The sequence below is a fragment of the Xiphophorus couchianus genome, chromosome 9, assembly GCF_001444195.1.
Source record: "Xiphophorus couchianus chromosome 9, X_couchianus-1.0, whole genome shotgun sequence".
Taxonomy (NCBI): domain Eukaryota; kingdom Metazoa; phylum Chordata; class Actinopteri; order Cyprinodontiformes; family Poeciliidae; genus Xiphophorus; species Xiphophorus couchianus.
In genome coordinates this window covers 25,363,679-25,381,542 of record NC_040236.1, presented here as the reverse complement: position 1 = coordinate 25,381,542, position 17,864 = coordinate 25,363,679, and the positions used below count along the sequence as shown (strand labels likewise).

Genomic DNA, 17,864 nt, shown 5'->3' with positions numbered 1-17,864 from the left:
GACTCTAAAACTGTTCATAACAAAATAAATACATAAATAAAGGTGGACTGCTACCCAGTAGAGAAGTTCTGCATCTTGGTGTTTATGTTCCCTAAGATGGTGGCTCTGGTCAGTCTGTCATGGTACAGAAAAAGTCGACTCAGATAATCTGACCAAAATAATGAGATCCTAAGTCCGAACTCAGACTTTCTTGGAGAGAATATACTTCAACTTATTCTGGAACACCTGGGGATCCCCCAGAACAAGCTTGGCAGAGTTTTTGGGTAGATGGATAAATGACTTTTCCTCCTGGATCTGTTACTGTTGTTATCGAGCATTCTAAGAGGAAGTTTGTTGTTTTGTTGTTTTCCTTTTTTTCTTTAGTTTCCTGACCTTGCAGTCAAAAGATTTGTTAGGATGTCTGGATGTCCACTGGATGGACTTCAAGTGCCTGTTTGGAAATGGCCAAATCCAAGTCTTCATGTTTTGGTATTGAATTCCCAGCAATAACTATTTATCTCAACACTTTTATGATTTCTTTAAAACTTGGTATTATGTTAACAACACACCTGTGTGTTCCAGAGTCAGCAAACAGCCCATTAGAAGCATCTGGTTGAATTCCCACATACACTCCCTGTGAAAACAGCTGGATTACTGTTTTCATATGCTACTTTCACATTTTGAATTATTTTTTCTTTAATATATACTGACATGGCTGAGTCTTTTGAAGATGTCAGTGCATTTTAAAATGTGAACATTTCTCTTTAATTGGCCATTTTTACTTTAATTTTAAAAAAGAGCTAACGCATAGTATTTACGCCGGAAATCGAGGAATGTACTCTTCCGGGAAAAGGAAGCGTCAGCAAAATCAGGGTGGTGTTTTTGAACAGTTTGAACAGAAAGTGGCAGCTCTGCACTGGAGAAGCTACAAGAAAAGGAGTTGTTGTTGAAGTAGCAGGTGGCGGTGCAACCTTTAGAACAGCTCTTCGGTGAGTGAAGCGACGCGGAGCGCCATGTTGGTTGTGCTGTCATTTATTTCACTGCTGAAAAGCAGCCATGCTCTTATTCAGGTGTCAAATCCTAAAGCGAGCGTTACCTCGTTTTTTCTGTGAGGCCGCTAAAAGGGTGAGTTAGATAAATGCTGCCTTTTTCTGGTCTGCGTGTAATTTTTCGCCGTGATACGGAACAGAAAATGGGGAATATGCCTGCTCATTTACGGAGTTCCAATCTGGAGCACCATTCTGCTGGCTAGCTGCCTTAATTAAATGAGCTGCAGGCAGCAGCGGCTTGGTTTTACAGTTTGAACTGTATAATAAATAGAAGACGATGAGGAATGATTTTTAGCACTTGGTTATGGGTTGACTTGAAAATATCCAGCGCGAGTACTTTGGTTACAGCAGCTAACAGATGAAGCAGCTAGTGTTACTACAAGATAAATTCACGTTGGTCACGCGCACAGCTGGTTCCTAGATCCTGAAAGTCACGTGACATTCAAAGGACCCGATGTGAAATATTATGGCCTGCGTCGTTTTGGGCTAAGTTTTCAAGTTTTTTCTTAAACTTGAGTCTAACTTATGAATAATTGTGGCAGAAGGTCTTTGATGAATAAAGTTTTGTTTGGTAAATTCTTCTCTGGACACGGTTTGTTATGTGTGCAGACTTTAGTTAGTTGAAATGTTTGCTTTCCATTAGGAGCGTGGTACTGAAGTAGTTACAATTAACCCAAGTAGTATCAGTGAGTTCAAGATAAAATTTTCCTGCATTTATTCCGCTGTCAACATCTGCATATTTAAAACTATGAAGTCAGTTTTCACCCATTATGTTGTATCATAGCATCCTCATTGCCCTTTGGATAGACCTCAACCATGCTAGTCAGAGTAGAAAATGTTTGTTAAAAAAGATCAGACGTGTCTGAAGCTAGTTTAGTGTATTTCTTAAAGCTTTGAACCTCCAGGTAAACTACCTTCTCTTTTCTGTGTAAGGTTTTTTGGAGAGGCATGAATGACTTTGCAGTTCTCAACACTGGGCGGAAGATGCCCCTTATTGGACTGGGCACATGGAAGAGTGAGCCTGGAAAGGTAAAAATAGGATGTTTTATGTTATTCACCCTTTTAAGAGATGCTCTATATTCTCAAAAATGTATACATCGTTGTATTCAGGTGGTCCAGATGGATAAAATCCAGTGCATAGAAGTTCACTCAGGAGCTCAGTGAATTCACAACAGATGGCACAAGATTTCTGTTGACACAGATTTATTGCTGCTAAATATTACACAGTCAACTGTTGGAGTTATTATGACAAAGTGGAAATGAGTTGCATTTTCAGTCATGAGCTACTAGGCCATGACATGGTGGTCAGAGAACCACCACTGGACTCTGGAGAAGTGAAGTGTTGTTGAAATGTACGATTAATTGTCTCCTTCTGACAATCCAATGGATGAGTCTGGGTTTAGTGGTTACCAGGACAACTGCACAGGCCTGACTGTAGTGCCAAACTAGCAACTTGATGTTATTTTTCTGGGCTTCTTTGAAATGTGCAATTAAATGTGAATCTGTCTGTTTTGATTGGATTGATTTGAATTTACGTTTCTGGATATGGATTGTAACTGTTGTGAACTGACTTCTACAAATCTACAGAATGTAACTATTTAGCTCATCCACATTACATTACCAATTAAAAATGTTTTGAATGTATTTCACTGCCCATACTGGACAAAAGTCTCAGTGATTTTAACAACTGTTGTGATTTTATCATTTTTGTGTGCGAGTTTTAAAGTGGTACAGACAATTCTATCATTCTTAGGAAGTTCTTCATTCTCCAGGCCTTCATATGAGTTTTGATAACTGCTCAGGTCTCTGCTCATCTGAACTGACAGGTGAAACAAGCCGTTCTGTGGGCCTTGGAGGCTGGCTATCGTCACATTGACTGTGCAGCTATCTATGGGAATGAAGTTGAGATTGGAGAAGCTCTGCAGGAGATTCTGGGCCCAGACAAGGTGAAGCAGCCCGTCTCATCAGACTGAGCCCTGAGCTGATGTTGCACTCTTTATCTTTTTGTATTTTATCAAGCACATAAATGTTCCACTTACATGGATGTTGAAATATTATGTTTACAGTTTTCTTAACATGATAATTCATGTAAAACTTTTTTTTCTTCTTTTTTTACCCATCCCCTCCTTTTATGTCACACATTCAAAGTTATTTAAAGTGTTTTTTTCCTAAGAGCTCTTGTCTCGTTCTTCAGTCTCTGAGACGAGAGGACGTCTTTGTCACATCTAAGCTGTGGAACAACCGCCATCACCCAGAGGATGTGGAGCCTTCTCTCCTGAAAACACTAAAGGACCTGAAGCTGGAGTACCTGGACCTGTACCTCATTCACTGGCCTTACGCCTTCCAGTAAGTTCAGCAGCTTTTTTAGATCAACGTAGTGATGGGAAAACTGTCCTCACTGTGGCTCGGCGCCTTATAGAATCGCCTGTAGGAACAATAACTCTGTGGCTGTTTTCTGTCTAACTTTATCAGCCTCATCACTAGCTGCATTTCCTCTGACCATACAATTTTGTAGTTTGACATTTTGAAAATAAATCTGCTTAATAGGAACACGCCTATTTCGCAAAAAACTTTGGATTTTGATAAAAAGTCATCAAAATTTCTTTATTTTGTAAAACTGGAATGGAATCACACTCGACCAACAACTAAATATTGTCACTGGCACAAACTGCAAAGAAGTACAGGAAGTAGTTGGAAGATTATAATGCGACATGTTTTTAATGACTTATCACATGAGGAAACTTATTCACATGTGAATTTAATTGCGTTTCTTATTTAATTCGCAGTAATTGCGAATTGCAGTTTTTTTTTTTATATCGGTGGAATATTGACAAAGTTATGCACATTTGTAATGGAAACGCAGCTTTACTCCTGTTCATTGAGGTGTGCTGAGATACATTTATGCTCTGCTAGCCTGAAGGACCTACCAATGCTTTTTAATAATGGTGAAGTCTGGACTTTGACTGGGCCGTTGGTACACCTAGATTACTTTCATTTTCAGCCATGGTGTTGTAGATTTGCCAGATTTAATTTCAGTCGATGATAATAACTATGAATAGCTTAGCATATCTATTATCACTTCCCTCCCACCCCAACAGTTTTACTGTACTAGTGCCTTTGTTCAGTGATCATACAGGAAACAGGCAGAGATACTGTAAGGTTGGGAGTCAAACTGTGTGCAGCACTCACACCTGTCTCCCGACTCCGTTTGCCAGACGAGGAGACGCTCCGTTCCCCAGGAAGGAGGATGGCTCCCTGCTGTATGATGACACAGACTACAAGGTGACCTGGGCAGCCATGGAGAAGCTGGTGGAGAAGGGCCTGGTCCGATCCATCGGCCTGTCCAACTTCAACAGCAGGCAGATTGACGACATCCTGTCTGTGGCCAGCATTAAGCCCACTGTTCTTCAGGTACATGATGTTGCTTCAAAGGCTGAGGAATGGAGAACAACCAGCTGAGGGGGCTTCTGTGCATCTGTCTGGCAGGTAGAGAGCCACCCGTACCTGGCCCAGGTAGACCTGCTGGCACACTGTCGGGACCGGGGTCTGGTGGTGACCGCCTACAGCCCCCTGGGGTCTCCAGACCGAGCCTGGAAACATCCAGATGAACCCGTCCTGCTGCAGGAGCCTGCAGTTCTGTCACTGGCAGAGAAGTACAACAAGTCTCCTGCTCAGATCATCCTCAGGTGATTTTACTGATAACAGTGTATATACGGTACACCACATGCATGTAGTGCTGACTTTGTCCTCCTGTATCAAACTGTGTCACATATTGTGTAGTAATACGCTGGTGCTTACTGTATGTTAGATGGACTTTACAGTAGCACTCTTCAAGGAGCACTGTCACCATAACAACTGTTGCTGCACAATAAATTGCCCGAGAAGTTATTGCAATAAACAATAATGTTGTGGTTTCGACACCATTTCCAAGTAATAAAATAATAAAGGCTCAGACCAAATGACCAGACTGAAGTCTTTTATCATCCAGTTTTTGGTAGAAAGAGAAAAACGATAAAATATGCAAAAGGAAATTATTGAGTTTGTTTAAATATATCATGGATTAATTGATTTATTGTTACTGAGGCAGGCCTAGTAACAATACATGTTTTGAAATATTAACTACTCTATATTTATTTTATTCTCCTCCTCCTGTTTTGTTGCTCATAGGAGAAATATTTTAAGTCAATTTATGTAATTATGGCTAATATAAATTCTAAATTCAGCTTTTTGTTAAATTACTATATTACATAAAATCAATAGAGATTTTAGCATTGAAATGTTATGTTACATATTATAGAGAGAGTTGTCCAGATGACAGTTGTTGACACTGTAACACCCGTATCTGGCCCAGGCAACAAGCAAGGTCTTCAGAGGGTTGTATCCAAGCATAAGATTGGAAAGTCTAGTGGAAGGAAAACGTGGCATAATAAAAAAAAATGAATAGGAGCAAGAGACATCTGCAGTATTTGGGTGATGACTTATGAAAAATAGTGACAGTATTTCTTTACATTGGAGTATTAACAAATGCTGCAGGTTTTCTGTTGGTCACGCACAAATAAGTTTAAAAAAAGCATTTGTTGCTCTGTTACTACTTTTCTGGTGCCAATTCCTGCTATTTAGCTGTATTTCTTTCAACAGTGACACAGGATGCCACCACTCATTCCAATATGAAACTATATATGTTTTTTTGTCTACAGACTTAAAACTGTCTTGACAGTGACCATATAAACTGACAACTAAATTTTTAAAACAAGAATATGCTGCAGCTTTTAAAACTATTGCAAATTTAGTTGGTTGTCAAAGAAAAAAGAAAGCACCATGAGCTAACCCTGGAAAAAAGTCAGTGAGTCAGAAAACCCACTGATTTAGTGGAAGTAAAAGGACAAACAAGAGGAAGCAGCAATGACTAGAGTATGGAAAAATCCCAGTAATGAAACATGTCACTGGTTGGTGGGTTCCAGTAATGCACATCTTGCAACGAGTCTTTAGCTGGAAACTTTTCAGCCCCATAGAGAAGCGTTACATCTCCTGAGCCAAAATGTAGAAGTAACATTCTATGATTAAATAAAATTTAGTGTCAGTTGGCAACAATAGGAGAAGAGAAATGAAAATTGGACTTTAAAGAGGCAGTGTTATGTAAAATAAACAATTTTGAGCTTTACATCATGTTCTAAATTATTTCCTCACAATAAACATACATGCAGTGTTGCTCTGATTCTGTCATTCATGTTTGAGAAATCCTCCTCCTCTGAGCTTCCGCCTCACAGAGCAGCTCTCTCACTCAGCTCTTCAGACTAGCCAGCAGCTCATCTGATGAAATTATTACAGGAGCTACTTATCAGTGCTGGTAAAAACATTGTTAAAGGGTTAATGGAGGAGCCATGTTGTGATGACTTTCTGAAGGCAGAGTTTCAGAGAAGGAGTTTTTAAAGAGACAGAGGCCCAATTTCAACATGTTAAATTAGAAAGTAAAATATCTTTTAAGTCATATTTGATCTATATAGCATTTTTATAACAACTGAAGTTAACATAGTTACTTGATAGTGCTATGAAATGGCACCATGAGCCTGGAAAATACATACTGCCCCTTTAAAAAAAAAAAAATCTGTAATTCATGAAGATATAATAGATATAGCCTCTTTCCTACCATGCAAGCATGGATTTGAATTGGATCTTTAAATATAAATGTAACTTTTTTTTCTTTTGTGGTTAAGGATATTGGGCCACATGCCAATTTTTCTCCCATATCTGTATTTATGTAGCCATAAACACGGTTTCTCCAAGTCTGTTCAACTCTGGTCCTTTCAGATGGCAGACACAACGAGGTGTAGTAACAATTCCTAAGAGTGTGACAGAGTCGCGCATCAAGGAGAACATCCAGGTAACCTGTCTGTCACACCAGTTTTCTTCCACATGATAACATGTTCGGTGAGCTCAGGTGTTTTTATTTGCTGAATAAATTTTTTTCCATCAGGTGTTTGATTTTACCCTTGAAGCAGAAGAAATGAAAAGCATCACAGCACTAAACAGAGGCTGGCGCTACATCGTACCAATGATAGAGGTGAGTAGGCAGCATGTCAACATGATTTGCAGTTCCTCTGCAGCCGTTTGAAGCAAAAACATGACCTAGATGTCAAAAAATATCCGCCCAGGCAAGAGAAGCGCACAGACTTTGGCTTTAACTGTTTCAGGTGGAGGGGAAGCGAGTTCCCAGGGATGCAGGACATCCTCACTACCCCTTCAACGACCCCTACTGATGACCAACACTATAGCCTCAATTTGTGCCTTCAACTTTAACCTCACATCGCTCACCAGTGTAGTTGTGCCATCCATCTTCACTCTGTTAGATTCTGCACTTGTCGTTTAAATGCATCATGATGACAGTCTGAGACTGTAAAGGAATTACTGTAACTGAATGCACACCTGTTCTTTTTTTTAAATAAACATTTTGTTACGTTGTCTGGAGGGTTGTTTCCACAGCGGACCATGGAAAATCATGAAGCAAAACAGTACTTTATTAACTCTGACCGTTTGTTTATTTTTTTTGTCTTTGCTATAACAATCCATTGTTAAAATGTTTTAGTGAATGTGTAGAAAGTGGTCAGCTGGCTCAGCCTCCATTTCCTGTAGAACCTCCTCTATGTTTTCTCCCTGTGAGGTTTGGGACGTCTGCGCCTGCAGATGCTCTGTGAAAAACAAAGTTTAATCATCAATCTGCTTTGAAAATTCACAAACTCTGAAGTTTAACTAAGAATTACAGTCCTAAAGCTTTTAAGTATGTAACTTAAAAAATTATATTTTTTACATATTTGTTGAAACTGTCAGTACGGTATGAGAAATAAACTGGAAAAAAAAAATCAAGCTCTTTGCTCCCAGTGCTAACTAGAAACACCCAATCAAATCTAGGAGGCGGGTCTTGGTACTGTCAATCACCCCACCCCTTGCTTTCTGCTACGCTGCAGCTAGCATAGCCTACTGTGAATGCTAGGCTAATTAGCATGGCCACCAATGATGGAAAAACTGTTTTCTACCCTTAGCACATTTAGCAGCAAACACATGAGCATGATTGGAAGCACTAAGTCCCTACTGGCCCTGATTGGTTGTGTTTGGTCGGGGAGTGGTGCATTTCTTCAGACAGCAGTAGAAGCTCGGAGCAGGCGGAGGAGATCAATCTTTTCACAGATTATCTGTGGTATAAACTCATGACATGGCAACAGTTTTAACAAATATGTAAACATTTTCTATAACAGTTACATACTGCAGCTTTAAACAAACATGTCATAATGCAGAGGCATGAATATATCAAGAAAATAGAATGGTAGATATGCTAGCTAGACCATAGATCTGCAGCATTTATACTCCTATACAGGTGCAGTTCTAGACATCCCACTGAATTCTGCTCATAATCAGTTTTAGACTCAAACTTTCTAAGTAACTTTGAAACTAACCTGAAACAACAACTTCTAAAACATCAGGAGATATGATGGAATCAAAACCACATTTGAAAAAGCTCTTTTGTCTTAACATAGTAAAAATTATTTGAAGACAAGACATAAATTGCAAATAAATATCTTAAATTCAAAAATGCTTTATTGACCCCAAAGATAAATTGAACATTGTTGTAACCCATGTTAATTCAAATTCTTTAAAGAAACAAGTGTGTAAGGCTGACCCGCATGGTTTCCTCCAGCGTGGTGTATCTGTAGTTGGGGGGCTCCAGGCTTTGCATCAAGCAGGCATGGAGGTGTTCACTGCGCTCCATGAACTGCTTGGTCATGGCCAGCTGCTGCTTCAGCATTTCATTCAGAGCAAATCCAGCTGGGTCCAACATGCTCACAGCTGATGGAGTGAAAAAGAAATCTGGTCAGTACGGCTTCGGCAGAACTCATGACGTTCCATATAGGGGTGCACCGATAAATCCGACCTGATTTTCCTTAGTTTTGTGAAACCAATGATTCACTGGTGTTACCTACCTTCACAGGACTGAAAATCAGCCACCGTCCCGTTCTGCTCTGCCCAGAGAGAGGGCTGACTGACGGAGCTGCCCACCGGGTCACATCTGCACGTGCGTGGTTAATAATCACCCTACTGTTGCCAACTTTCACTCTAATTTTTCACATAAAAAAACTGTATAAGCCAAAATTGGAATCTGCAGGTCAGATCTGTGATCAGCCAGAAAACGGTGCACCCCTAGTTCAATATTATGACTGGCTTTATAGCAAAAGCCCTGATGATTATAGTGCTTGTATAGTACATATATAGTGATATATCAGTCCCTCCAGGATGTTGAGATCACAACTATTAATGCAAATTCACTCATTTGTAAATTTTGCACAGACTTAGAATTTTCACGAGTCATTGGAAGTTTTCTGCAAATCTGACCAATTACTGCAACTCGGCTGAATTTTAACCAATCGCCGTTGCCCCATTCTAATTTAACTTCCTGTTTTACTACAGGCCTTGAAAGCCAAATCTACAAGATACTTGAAGCTTGGTTGATGCTAAATGTTAACGTTTTTGGCTGTTTGGCTGCTGTAAAAAGCATATTAAGATGTTATGTGGGATTTGCTTTTACTGTGTAAACAATTCATGTGAAAGGAGTTAACAATTTGGAATTCTTCTTTTGCACTATGAGAACTCATCAGAATATGATTTTATTGGGATTTAGGGTTCTACTTCAAGATGGTACTTAAAAATATTATTGGCACTTTACATATTAAGTATATTAAAATCCTGTCTTTTTTGGGGAAGGTTATGTGTAGCAATTTCACCTTTTTTAAGATGTTATGTAAAAAAAAAAAAAAAGCTTAAAAAAATGCAACTTTGACCACAACTTATGAATTTTTTTTTTCTTTTTTCAAAAATGGAAATAATAGCGGCCAAAATGTGAGAAGATCATACATGAATAATATGTATTTTAGGTTTTTACCTTAAATATGACCTATTCTTAGTCTGCATAGCGCCACAGTGGATCGCATAATAAAGTAGATAGAGCTACAACAAAGTACATGAATAAAATATAAGAGCATTCTATATTTATATATGAAACAAGAAGAGCGGGAATCTGAAAGCTGGATGCTGCAATAACTAAAAGCAGTCCCTTATGAAGCAACCTGCAAACGCAGAATTCCACCCATAGATGGCGATGCAGCACATCTTTATCTTCAGAAAGACAATCAGCCAGCAGAGATGAACTAGATTTCCCCCCATCTTTTTCAAAACCGATATTCTCTGTGTTAGTGATGATTTCAAAAGATCTAGTTGAACCTCACAGGAAGAGAAATCTCTGTGGTTTGTGATCCCCGCCCCCACCCAACAACCATAAGCTCCCTTTAATTCAGCACCTAAGGTGAGGTTGTGCATCTCAATCTGGCCCGGGGCCAGTGGACGTACCTTCTAACCTGTCTGCACTGAAGGCATGGGGGGCCACATGTGTGGGCCCCATGTAGATCCTACCAACCATGGGGTCCAGGGGAGCCGTACCTACAGAACAACGAGAGCCCAGAGTTAGACAAAGCTTCATGAACATGATCAGAACTCAAGTCTGACAAATATCAATGAGAACGCAGACTGACCTGCTGACCAGGAGTAACCTGGTGGATCAGGCCACGTCTGTGCTGCTGCGTCTTTGAAACTTCTCCTGACTGAAACATGCCTTCCTGAATGCTGAGAGAAGCTCTGTCTGCTTCTGCTGAACGATTCTGATCTCACACTGGAGAAAGTACTGGAATAATCATCTTCTGTCTTCCTGAGAGACTCAACTGTCCTGGAAACCGCCTGTGTGACCTTTGATCTGACCTCTGATCTGACCTCTGCTTCCTCATCATCACCTTCTCCAAGGTACTCTGAAATCTGCCTGGCGCTAGAATCAGTGTCAAAGTCGCTGTGATAGTCCACTGCCGTCTCTTCCTCCTCCCCCTCCCATGGTGACAGCCGGCGTCTACTTTGGGATCCAGGGACAGCGTCGGCCATTTTGTTTTGATTCTGCATTGGCACCAAGACCAAATCAGTAAAATGAGTCTTTTGGTAATTTGATTTCATTAAGTTGACATTATTACGCTTATTTTCCATCACGTTTTGTTCCCACCTGTTTTCCTGGCGTTTCAGAGGGTGTCAGCTCATCGAGAGTCATCACATTGACCCTGATCTCTGCAGAAAAGGAACAGAAAATATTTTTCTCTTAATAAATGAGGCCACAGATGTTGACGCATACTGATGTCTCAGATGGATGTAGCATCTTTGCAGTTTCAGCAGCTCTGTTTTGAGAGCTTAATTTCTTGCAAAAGTATTCACACCCCTTAAACCTTTCACATTTTGTCATGTCCCAACCACCAACTTTAATGTATCTCTAGAGGGATGTTATGTGATAGACAAAAATCTGAAATCTATGTTGTGGGATCTGAATTCAGTCTATGCTACTGGAAGAATAGCATAGACAGCTATGCTTGTATTGGATACCATAAGTCCACATTTTACTTTCTATTCTCTGTTCCCAACATTCAGTGATCTGATCTGAGGACAGTTCAACCACAGTACTGGTATTACTGCCATGTTCTTCAGCTGAACAGAAACAAAACTGAAGTTATTATCTTTGGACTTAAAGAGGAACGATGCACACAGCTTCAGCTATTACAGGTGGAAACTAATGATTAGAGTGAAATCTGGGTGTAGTGATGAACTCTGACCTGAAACTTCAAAGATACATAAGGGCAGTTATAAAGAAGCTGAAGCTTTGTCTGTTCTTCTTTAAACCTGAAGAACATTTCCAGGATTAAAGGACTAATGACTCAGCAAAATCTAGAGAAACTCATCCATGAGTTTATCTTTAGTCTCATTGATTATTGCAACAGTGTCTTCACAGGTTGGCCTAAAAAAATCAATCCTCCAGCTGCATCTGATCCAGAACACTGCTGCTGGAGTTCTGACCAACACCAGGAAGATAGAGCACATCACCTAGTTCTACAGTTCCTATAGCTCAGAGAATGGACTTTAAAAACATGTTATTTTATAAATCACTGAACGGCTTAGCACCACAATACATTAAGCATGTATTGTGGTCTGGTCTGCATTCCCAGGACCAGAACCAAACATGGAGAAACAGCATTGAGCATCTATGCTCCACAAATCTGGAACAAGCTTCCAGAAAACTGAAAAACAGGAAAAAAAACTGAGTTCCTTCAAATCAGAGCTGAAAACTCACCTGATTAGGATAACTGGAACATCATAACATCTGTTTTTCAACTTATGTCTTATTTGTCGTTTTTATCTTGAACTGCCTTGTTGCTGAAATGTGCTGCATTATTAAACTTGCCTGACCTTCTTGAAGAGTTAACTTTTTATTGTTTATTTATATAACTTGAATTTCTCAGCATTGTCAAACTGATTAAATAATTCTATTGATCACAAATGGTATTTTGGCCAACAATTGTTGCATCCTAAACAATCCTTTTCAAAAATAAAATGTTACACACTCTCACTGTGAAAACAATATAATCATGATATTTTGTATAGACTTAATTCAGTCCCATTTTACTCTCCATTCATCCATTTTCTGTACACCCTTGTCCCTAGTGGGGTCTGGAGGGGTGCGGTGCCTATCTCCAGCGAACGTTCCGGGCGAGAGGCGAGATACATCCTGGACAGGTCACCAGTCTGTCGGAACCCTTTTACTCTGATACTCCTAAATAAAATCCAGTCCAATCACTTGAGCTCAGAAGTCTAAATAATTAATAGGGTTTGTTTAATTTTGAGAACAAATCCAGCTGTTCTAGAACAAAACTTCCCCAAAACACTAATAATCCACCAGGCACAGCGTGTTTGTTCTGCAGAGGAAAAATGGACGTACCTCCTGGGCCTTCTAGGGTGCATGAGAGGAAGAGGGACAAGAATAATGTTAAAGCCTACTGATCTCTGATCTTCTCTGCTTTCAGTCAAACTAAGGGGTAAAGCTGTTCTCCTCCCCTGATGGGCCCCTCTCACCTTCTAAAGAAGCTGAACTCATGTGACTGTGTGGATGCTCAGATCCCGGCCCCACAGGGAACAGCTCCTCCAGAGAAAGGACTTCCGCACGGCTTGACGAGGATGATTGACTGTGCTCCGGATCCTCTGCCTTCTGAGAGGAGCCCTGCTTCTCTGGGGTGGTGGAGGGGCGACGGGGTGAAGAGGGCGACGGGGACAGCGCTGAGGGACTGAACTGGGCCCGGGCCTGACCGGTGAATCGGAACGGAGAGCTGTGACAGGTAGGAGAGGGCGGTGAAGGGTGGGCAGCAGTTGGCCTTTCACCCTCCTCACCGGCACTGCTGAGTGTCTGCATGAGAGGAAAGAACAGCCAGGCTTTTAAATCCGCTCAGGTTTTCAGAGCAGTACAGCTTCACGAAAATCCCCTGATGGATTCAGTGAAACAATCCAGGTAAAAAAAATTTAAAATCCAATATTTTCGGTTTAAAAATCACTAGTTTTAACATTTTACCATCTAAAAAAAACCCCCACCTATCTCCATAAATGTGTAATTTTCACTGTCTGTTGTGACTGTATGAGTCTGCGACATTACTGTGGAGGACGTCCACAACAGTTCTCTTTCTCTTTCTGTTGATGCTTCAGGTAACTGAGGTCAGTGGCCCCCCGTTCAGGCGGCGGCGTCTCCAGGTCCCCCTCCACTGATTCAGTAAGGTTGGGGTCCAGACCCCGGCCGGCTTATTCAGCAATCCCATCCGTCTGTTTTATCCTGTTCCCATGGAAGTTTGCTGCTGTGCTCAGCATCAGACTTTTATCATTTCACAGACTGACCCTGTGGTAAACCCATTGAGTCATTCACTCCCGGAAAAGTTTTCCTTTGTATATATATATATCTAAAAAAAAATTTGTTGAAGAATAGCTGACTTCAAAGTCTTTGGAAATAGCTAAATAATAGAGCTTAATTAATCAAATAAATTGTTACATTTTGATCCAAATGATCACAAAAGCAAATAAACAAGTATCTTTCCATTATTATTATTAGTTTGGCATGTTCCACACCAAGACCGAGTAGTGGGAAGAGGATCTGTTTAATATTTACATAAAAATCTACATTTGAATTAATACTACATTAAACAAGAACGTCTCAGAGAACATGTAATGCTTAATGCAATTTGCTGTTTTTTAAGTGAAACACACCAATCTTTTCAGTAAGCAATTGTTTAGAATATTTCTAATATTGACCAAAATGATCATAATTTTTTTTTCCACAAGAGAGCAGCCATATGGAGGGCCAAGGGGGACAAAATGATCAAATAAATACAGTACATCCTTAAATGATTATTTAAATCTACCAAGAAATAAACAAATTTGTTTTCAAAAATGGCTAAATCATTTAATAAACATGTAATTTATTAAATATGTCACTAAATCATTAAAATGAAAACTTATAATAGCCAATGTAGGTAATTTATTAAATATAAAATTAAATATTTCATGATTCCTGTTGCATGAAAAAATGCAGAATCACCACTAAATAATATTGTCCGTCAAATCGTCCAATAAAGTCAAGAGCCGGGGCTGTGGGCGGGGCTAACACTGACCTGTGCAGACAATCACATATTTAAAGTGGAATTTCTTGTTTGACCATAAACAAATGAAGACAAATTTTTTCCAGAGGGTTTTATAGTTGAACTACCTCAAAGAGATTAAATTAGACAGAGTGAAAGCAAACCTACCCTGTGTGGTCTTTTCACAGATGAAGATCTCCCGGGTCCGGACATGCTGATCGATTCTACTGAGTCTCCAAGCAGTTTCCTCATGTCTTCTTCATCACTTTCCAGACTCACACCGCTCATTGGTCTCCTTGGCTTCCTCTCCAACCCTCCAGAATGTTCAACAGCATTCCCGGCTTGTGATCTGAACCCGACGCCAGCAGCAGCATGTTTTGCTGCCTCGGCGGGAGCAGAGATGCTCTGGTTTTTCTTTTTGAGGAAACAGTCCTCCCTCTGGCTCTGGTCAGTGTCGAACTGCGCTGACAGGGCCGCAGAGGCCTCCCTGATCTGGACGGCTGCAGCTGGCAACATTTCCACATCCGAGGCTTGACTGAGGACAGCTGCTGAGGCCTTCTTAGCCTGTTCTAGCTCCTGCTTGCGGCTCCGGACACGACTCTCAATTTCAGCTAGCCTACGCAAGGCTGGAGCCTGAGAGCCATGCTGGGAGGATGACACACATCTAACCAAAGAAACCCCAAAATAGATCAATTGACAATCTATTTAGACCCACTTCTTGTATAGTAACAGGAGTTCACCTTGGTTGTACCACAGCCTGTGCTCGGTTCCTGCTGACCGGCGAGTGGCTGCTGTTAGCTGGTTTTGGAGCCTTCTTTAGGAACCTGCTCCCTTCTCCCAGTGAACTCTGAGGCCTGAGATCCTAAAGCAAAAGAATCAAATCTAAGAGGTAAATTTATACACATCTTCTCAAGGGGAACCAAAAATATCTCTTTATATTTCCCATGACATTCAACCGTATTTAATGATGACATCACTATAACTTACCTGGGTTGAATCTCCCTTTCTCTCAAGGTTTTCTTGTGTATTAGCAAGTGTGGCAGATGCAGCACCCTGTTCAGAAGCAGAGGTCTCTGAGGCGAGGTCACTCAGGTCAGAGAACAAGTTGTGGCTGTTTGGAGGAACAGGTCCAGTTCTGAAGGAGGCTCCCTAAACACAAGGAGAGATGCAACAAATTCGTTTGTGTACTAATCTCTGATAAAAAGTACTTTTACAACACAGCGGTAGAATGAAATATTTACATTTCTGTTTCATTTTTACTATCATAAATAAAATATTAACATTTTACAGTTAGCATGACCAGCTAGATCAGTGGATTGACAAGATGACCTTCAATTAATAGCACTAGCTTCCAGTTTCTGCCCATTTAAAAAAGTTCAGTCAGTTGAAAATGGCATCAGCTGATTCCAAGCAGTTCTGCTGCTAACAATAGTAGGGTTGAACAAGAACTCTGACTGTACTGGTTTTATTATTTTCCATGTCATAAAAACTCACCATTTTCTAACAGTAACCCAGATGAGCACTGTTCCCAACTTTGTTGGCATATTTAGTCACATTTCTCTTTCTTTTTTTCTTTCATAAAAGTGAACAGCAACTTTTTTTCTGTTATAGGTGACAGCATGTCACCAAAGTCTTCAGTTTGGAAAGTAAATTTAAACACCTCACTTCAATGTACTGATGATTCTTACATCATCATTACATTGATGTGAGGACCTGATCCCACTAGTGGTTCAACCTTCAGCTCCTGCTGATACCTTCCACACAGAACAATCTACAGATAGGAATAAAAGACCTTGAGACCTAATACTTTTTTTCGTGTGGTATTGTTTCTTAAGTTCCCTTGGATTTGTCTAAAGTGAAGTAGTCATGATGATATTCAGACAGAAGCAAAAAAATATTCATGGATTATACAAAGGATATGTTTGCAAATAATTATTAGTGTGACTGCATAATTCACAATCCATATCTTTCTAATATGAAAATCTATATTCTTTTCTACGCGCCATGATTTCGATGAAAACACATTTTCAAGACGTTCCGGACTGTGAGTGCCCACCTGTGTTTTGGTGGGTGAGTCCTGTGTGGAGCCTCCGTCTCCTGCGCTGCTCCTCTTGGCTGACAGCAGCGCCTCAGCCCGGTTCAGAGCCGAACTCCGACCGCTTACCTTCCACATGTTTCAGCTGGTTCTCATGAGCTGTCCGTTACGTAGTCAGTCGTTTTCCCCCCTTACATTTTCCTCTCCTTTGGTTTTTACCACACAGGAGAAACATTTTACGCTAGCTTGGAAATAAACCGATAGCAGCTAGTTTTAGCTGCATATTGCGCTTTCTTTGGATTCATTCGGAAATCTTCTAACCTCTGAACAATTCATCATCTACAGAATAACACAATATATCCGGTTTCATCGTGTTTTAACTATTCACTCTCTCATACCAGCAGACTGGCGTCCCTTGTTTCCATGGAAGAGCTTCTGTTCTTCTTCTTGATATCGAACTTAGGACGAAATCAGATTCGTATCGCCACCTACAGTTGGAACGTGTTAATGCATGAATCAGCTAGTCTTTCATGCATCTCCTTTTAGGATGATCATTTCAACCTTCAAAATGAAAATTATGAGATTCAAAGCCATAATGTTGAGATTGAATGTTCAACATAAAAAGAGGCCTTGCTTTGGATCTTTACAGTCCTCCCATGTTCATCAAGGGAAATCCTGTCCACTTCTGCAATCCGGTCATGACAATGTTAGCCTGGTTTAAAACCACCCCTTGTTCTGCGCTTTGCTTCATACAGAGGGTCTGAACCCTCAGCTAATGAGAAACAGTTGTTTGCTGGAGGCAATTCTAAGTTTTGATATAAAGAAAAATGTCACATTTTTTACAGAGAAGACAAAATGTCTTCTTGAATGAAACCTGCAAATATGCCAAATCAAGACTAAAAACATGCAGTCGCAGTCTAGTCATAAAAATGATGTTTGTATGATTACTGCCATTCTGTTGTGGAAATCATATGCAAATATATTTGCATTTTATTATTGTCTCCACAACAGAATGGTGGTAAGAAAAAATCATAGAATTGAGTTTTTATTTTTCTACTTGCTTTTTCTTATCACTTTAGGGCAAGATTATCAGTTCAACTGTGTAGCAATGGGTATTAGACCCCTAAGTGCCTTAAAATCAGTGAGGTAAGCTCACCTTGTGATTTTTGTTTTGTCACAAAACAATGTATTTGGGTTGGCCAGGAAATTCTGCTATTGCTCTGATTATGTGTGTCCAGATCTGGGTGAGGGATAAACAAAATAATCCAATGCTTAGGG

The 17,864-nt window shown here is 40.2% G+C and overlaps 2 protein-coding genes across 4 annotated transcripts; one reads left to right on the top strand and one right to left on the bottom strand.

Annotated features, from left to right (window-relative positions):
- Positions 1-805: 805 nt before the first annotated feature.
- akr1a1b (aldo-keto reductase family 1, member A1b (aldehyde reductase)) lies at positions 806-7,487 on the top strand. Of its 2 annotated transcripts, none has more exons than XM_028028730.1 (9): positions 806-968; positions 1,962-2,057; positions 2,855-2,974; positions 3,223-3,374; positions 4,244-4,439; positions 4,515-4,714; positions 6,837-6,909; positions 7,003-7,089; positions 7,220-7,487. In XM_028028730.1, the coding sequence occupies exons 2-9, from the start codon at positions 1,977-1,979 to the stop codon at positions 7,283-7,285; spliced, it is 975 nt and encodes a 324-aa protein (XP_027884531.1). In that variant the 5' UTR covers positions 806-968; positions 1,962-1,976; the 3' UTR covers positions 7,286-7,487. The 2 variants fall into 2 exon arrangements, with proteins under 2 accessions (XP_027884531.1, XP_027884530.1); XM_028028729.1 differs by lacking the exon at positions 806-968 and adding an exon at positions 975-1,104.
- Positions 7,488-7,545: 58 nt separating this feature from the next.
- On the bottom strand, positions 7,546-17,039 carry c9h19orf44 (chromosome 9 C19orf44 homolog). 2 transcript variants are annotated; one of them, XM_028028725.1, is made up of 11 exons: positions 16,608-17,039; positions 15,539-15,700; positions 15,292-15,413; positions 14,720-15,215; positions 13,008-13,335; positions 12,874-12,885; positions 11,116-11,177; positions 10,604-11,012; positions 10,422-10,511; positions 8,701-8,867; positions 7,546-7,714 (listed from the first exon to the last, which is right to left on the bottom strand). In XM_028028725.1, the coding sequence occupies exons 1-11, from the start codon at positions 16,722-16,724 to the stop codon at positions 7,667-7,669; spliced, it is 2,013 nt and encodes a 670-aa protein (XP_027884526.1). In that variant the 5' UTR covers positions 16,725-17,039; the 3' UTR covers positions 7,546-7,666. The 2 variants fall into 2 exon arrangements, with proteins under 2 accessions (XP_027884526.1, XP_027884527.1); XM_028028726.1 differs by lacking the exon at positions 12,874-12,885.
- Between the last annotated feature and the right edge of the window lie 825 nt (positions 17,040-17,864).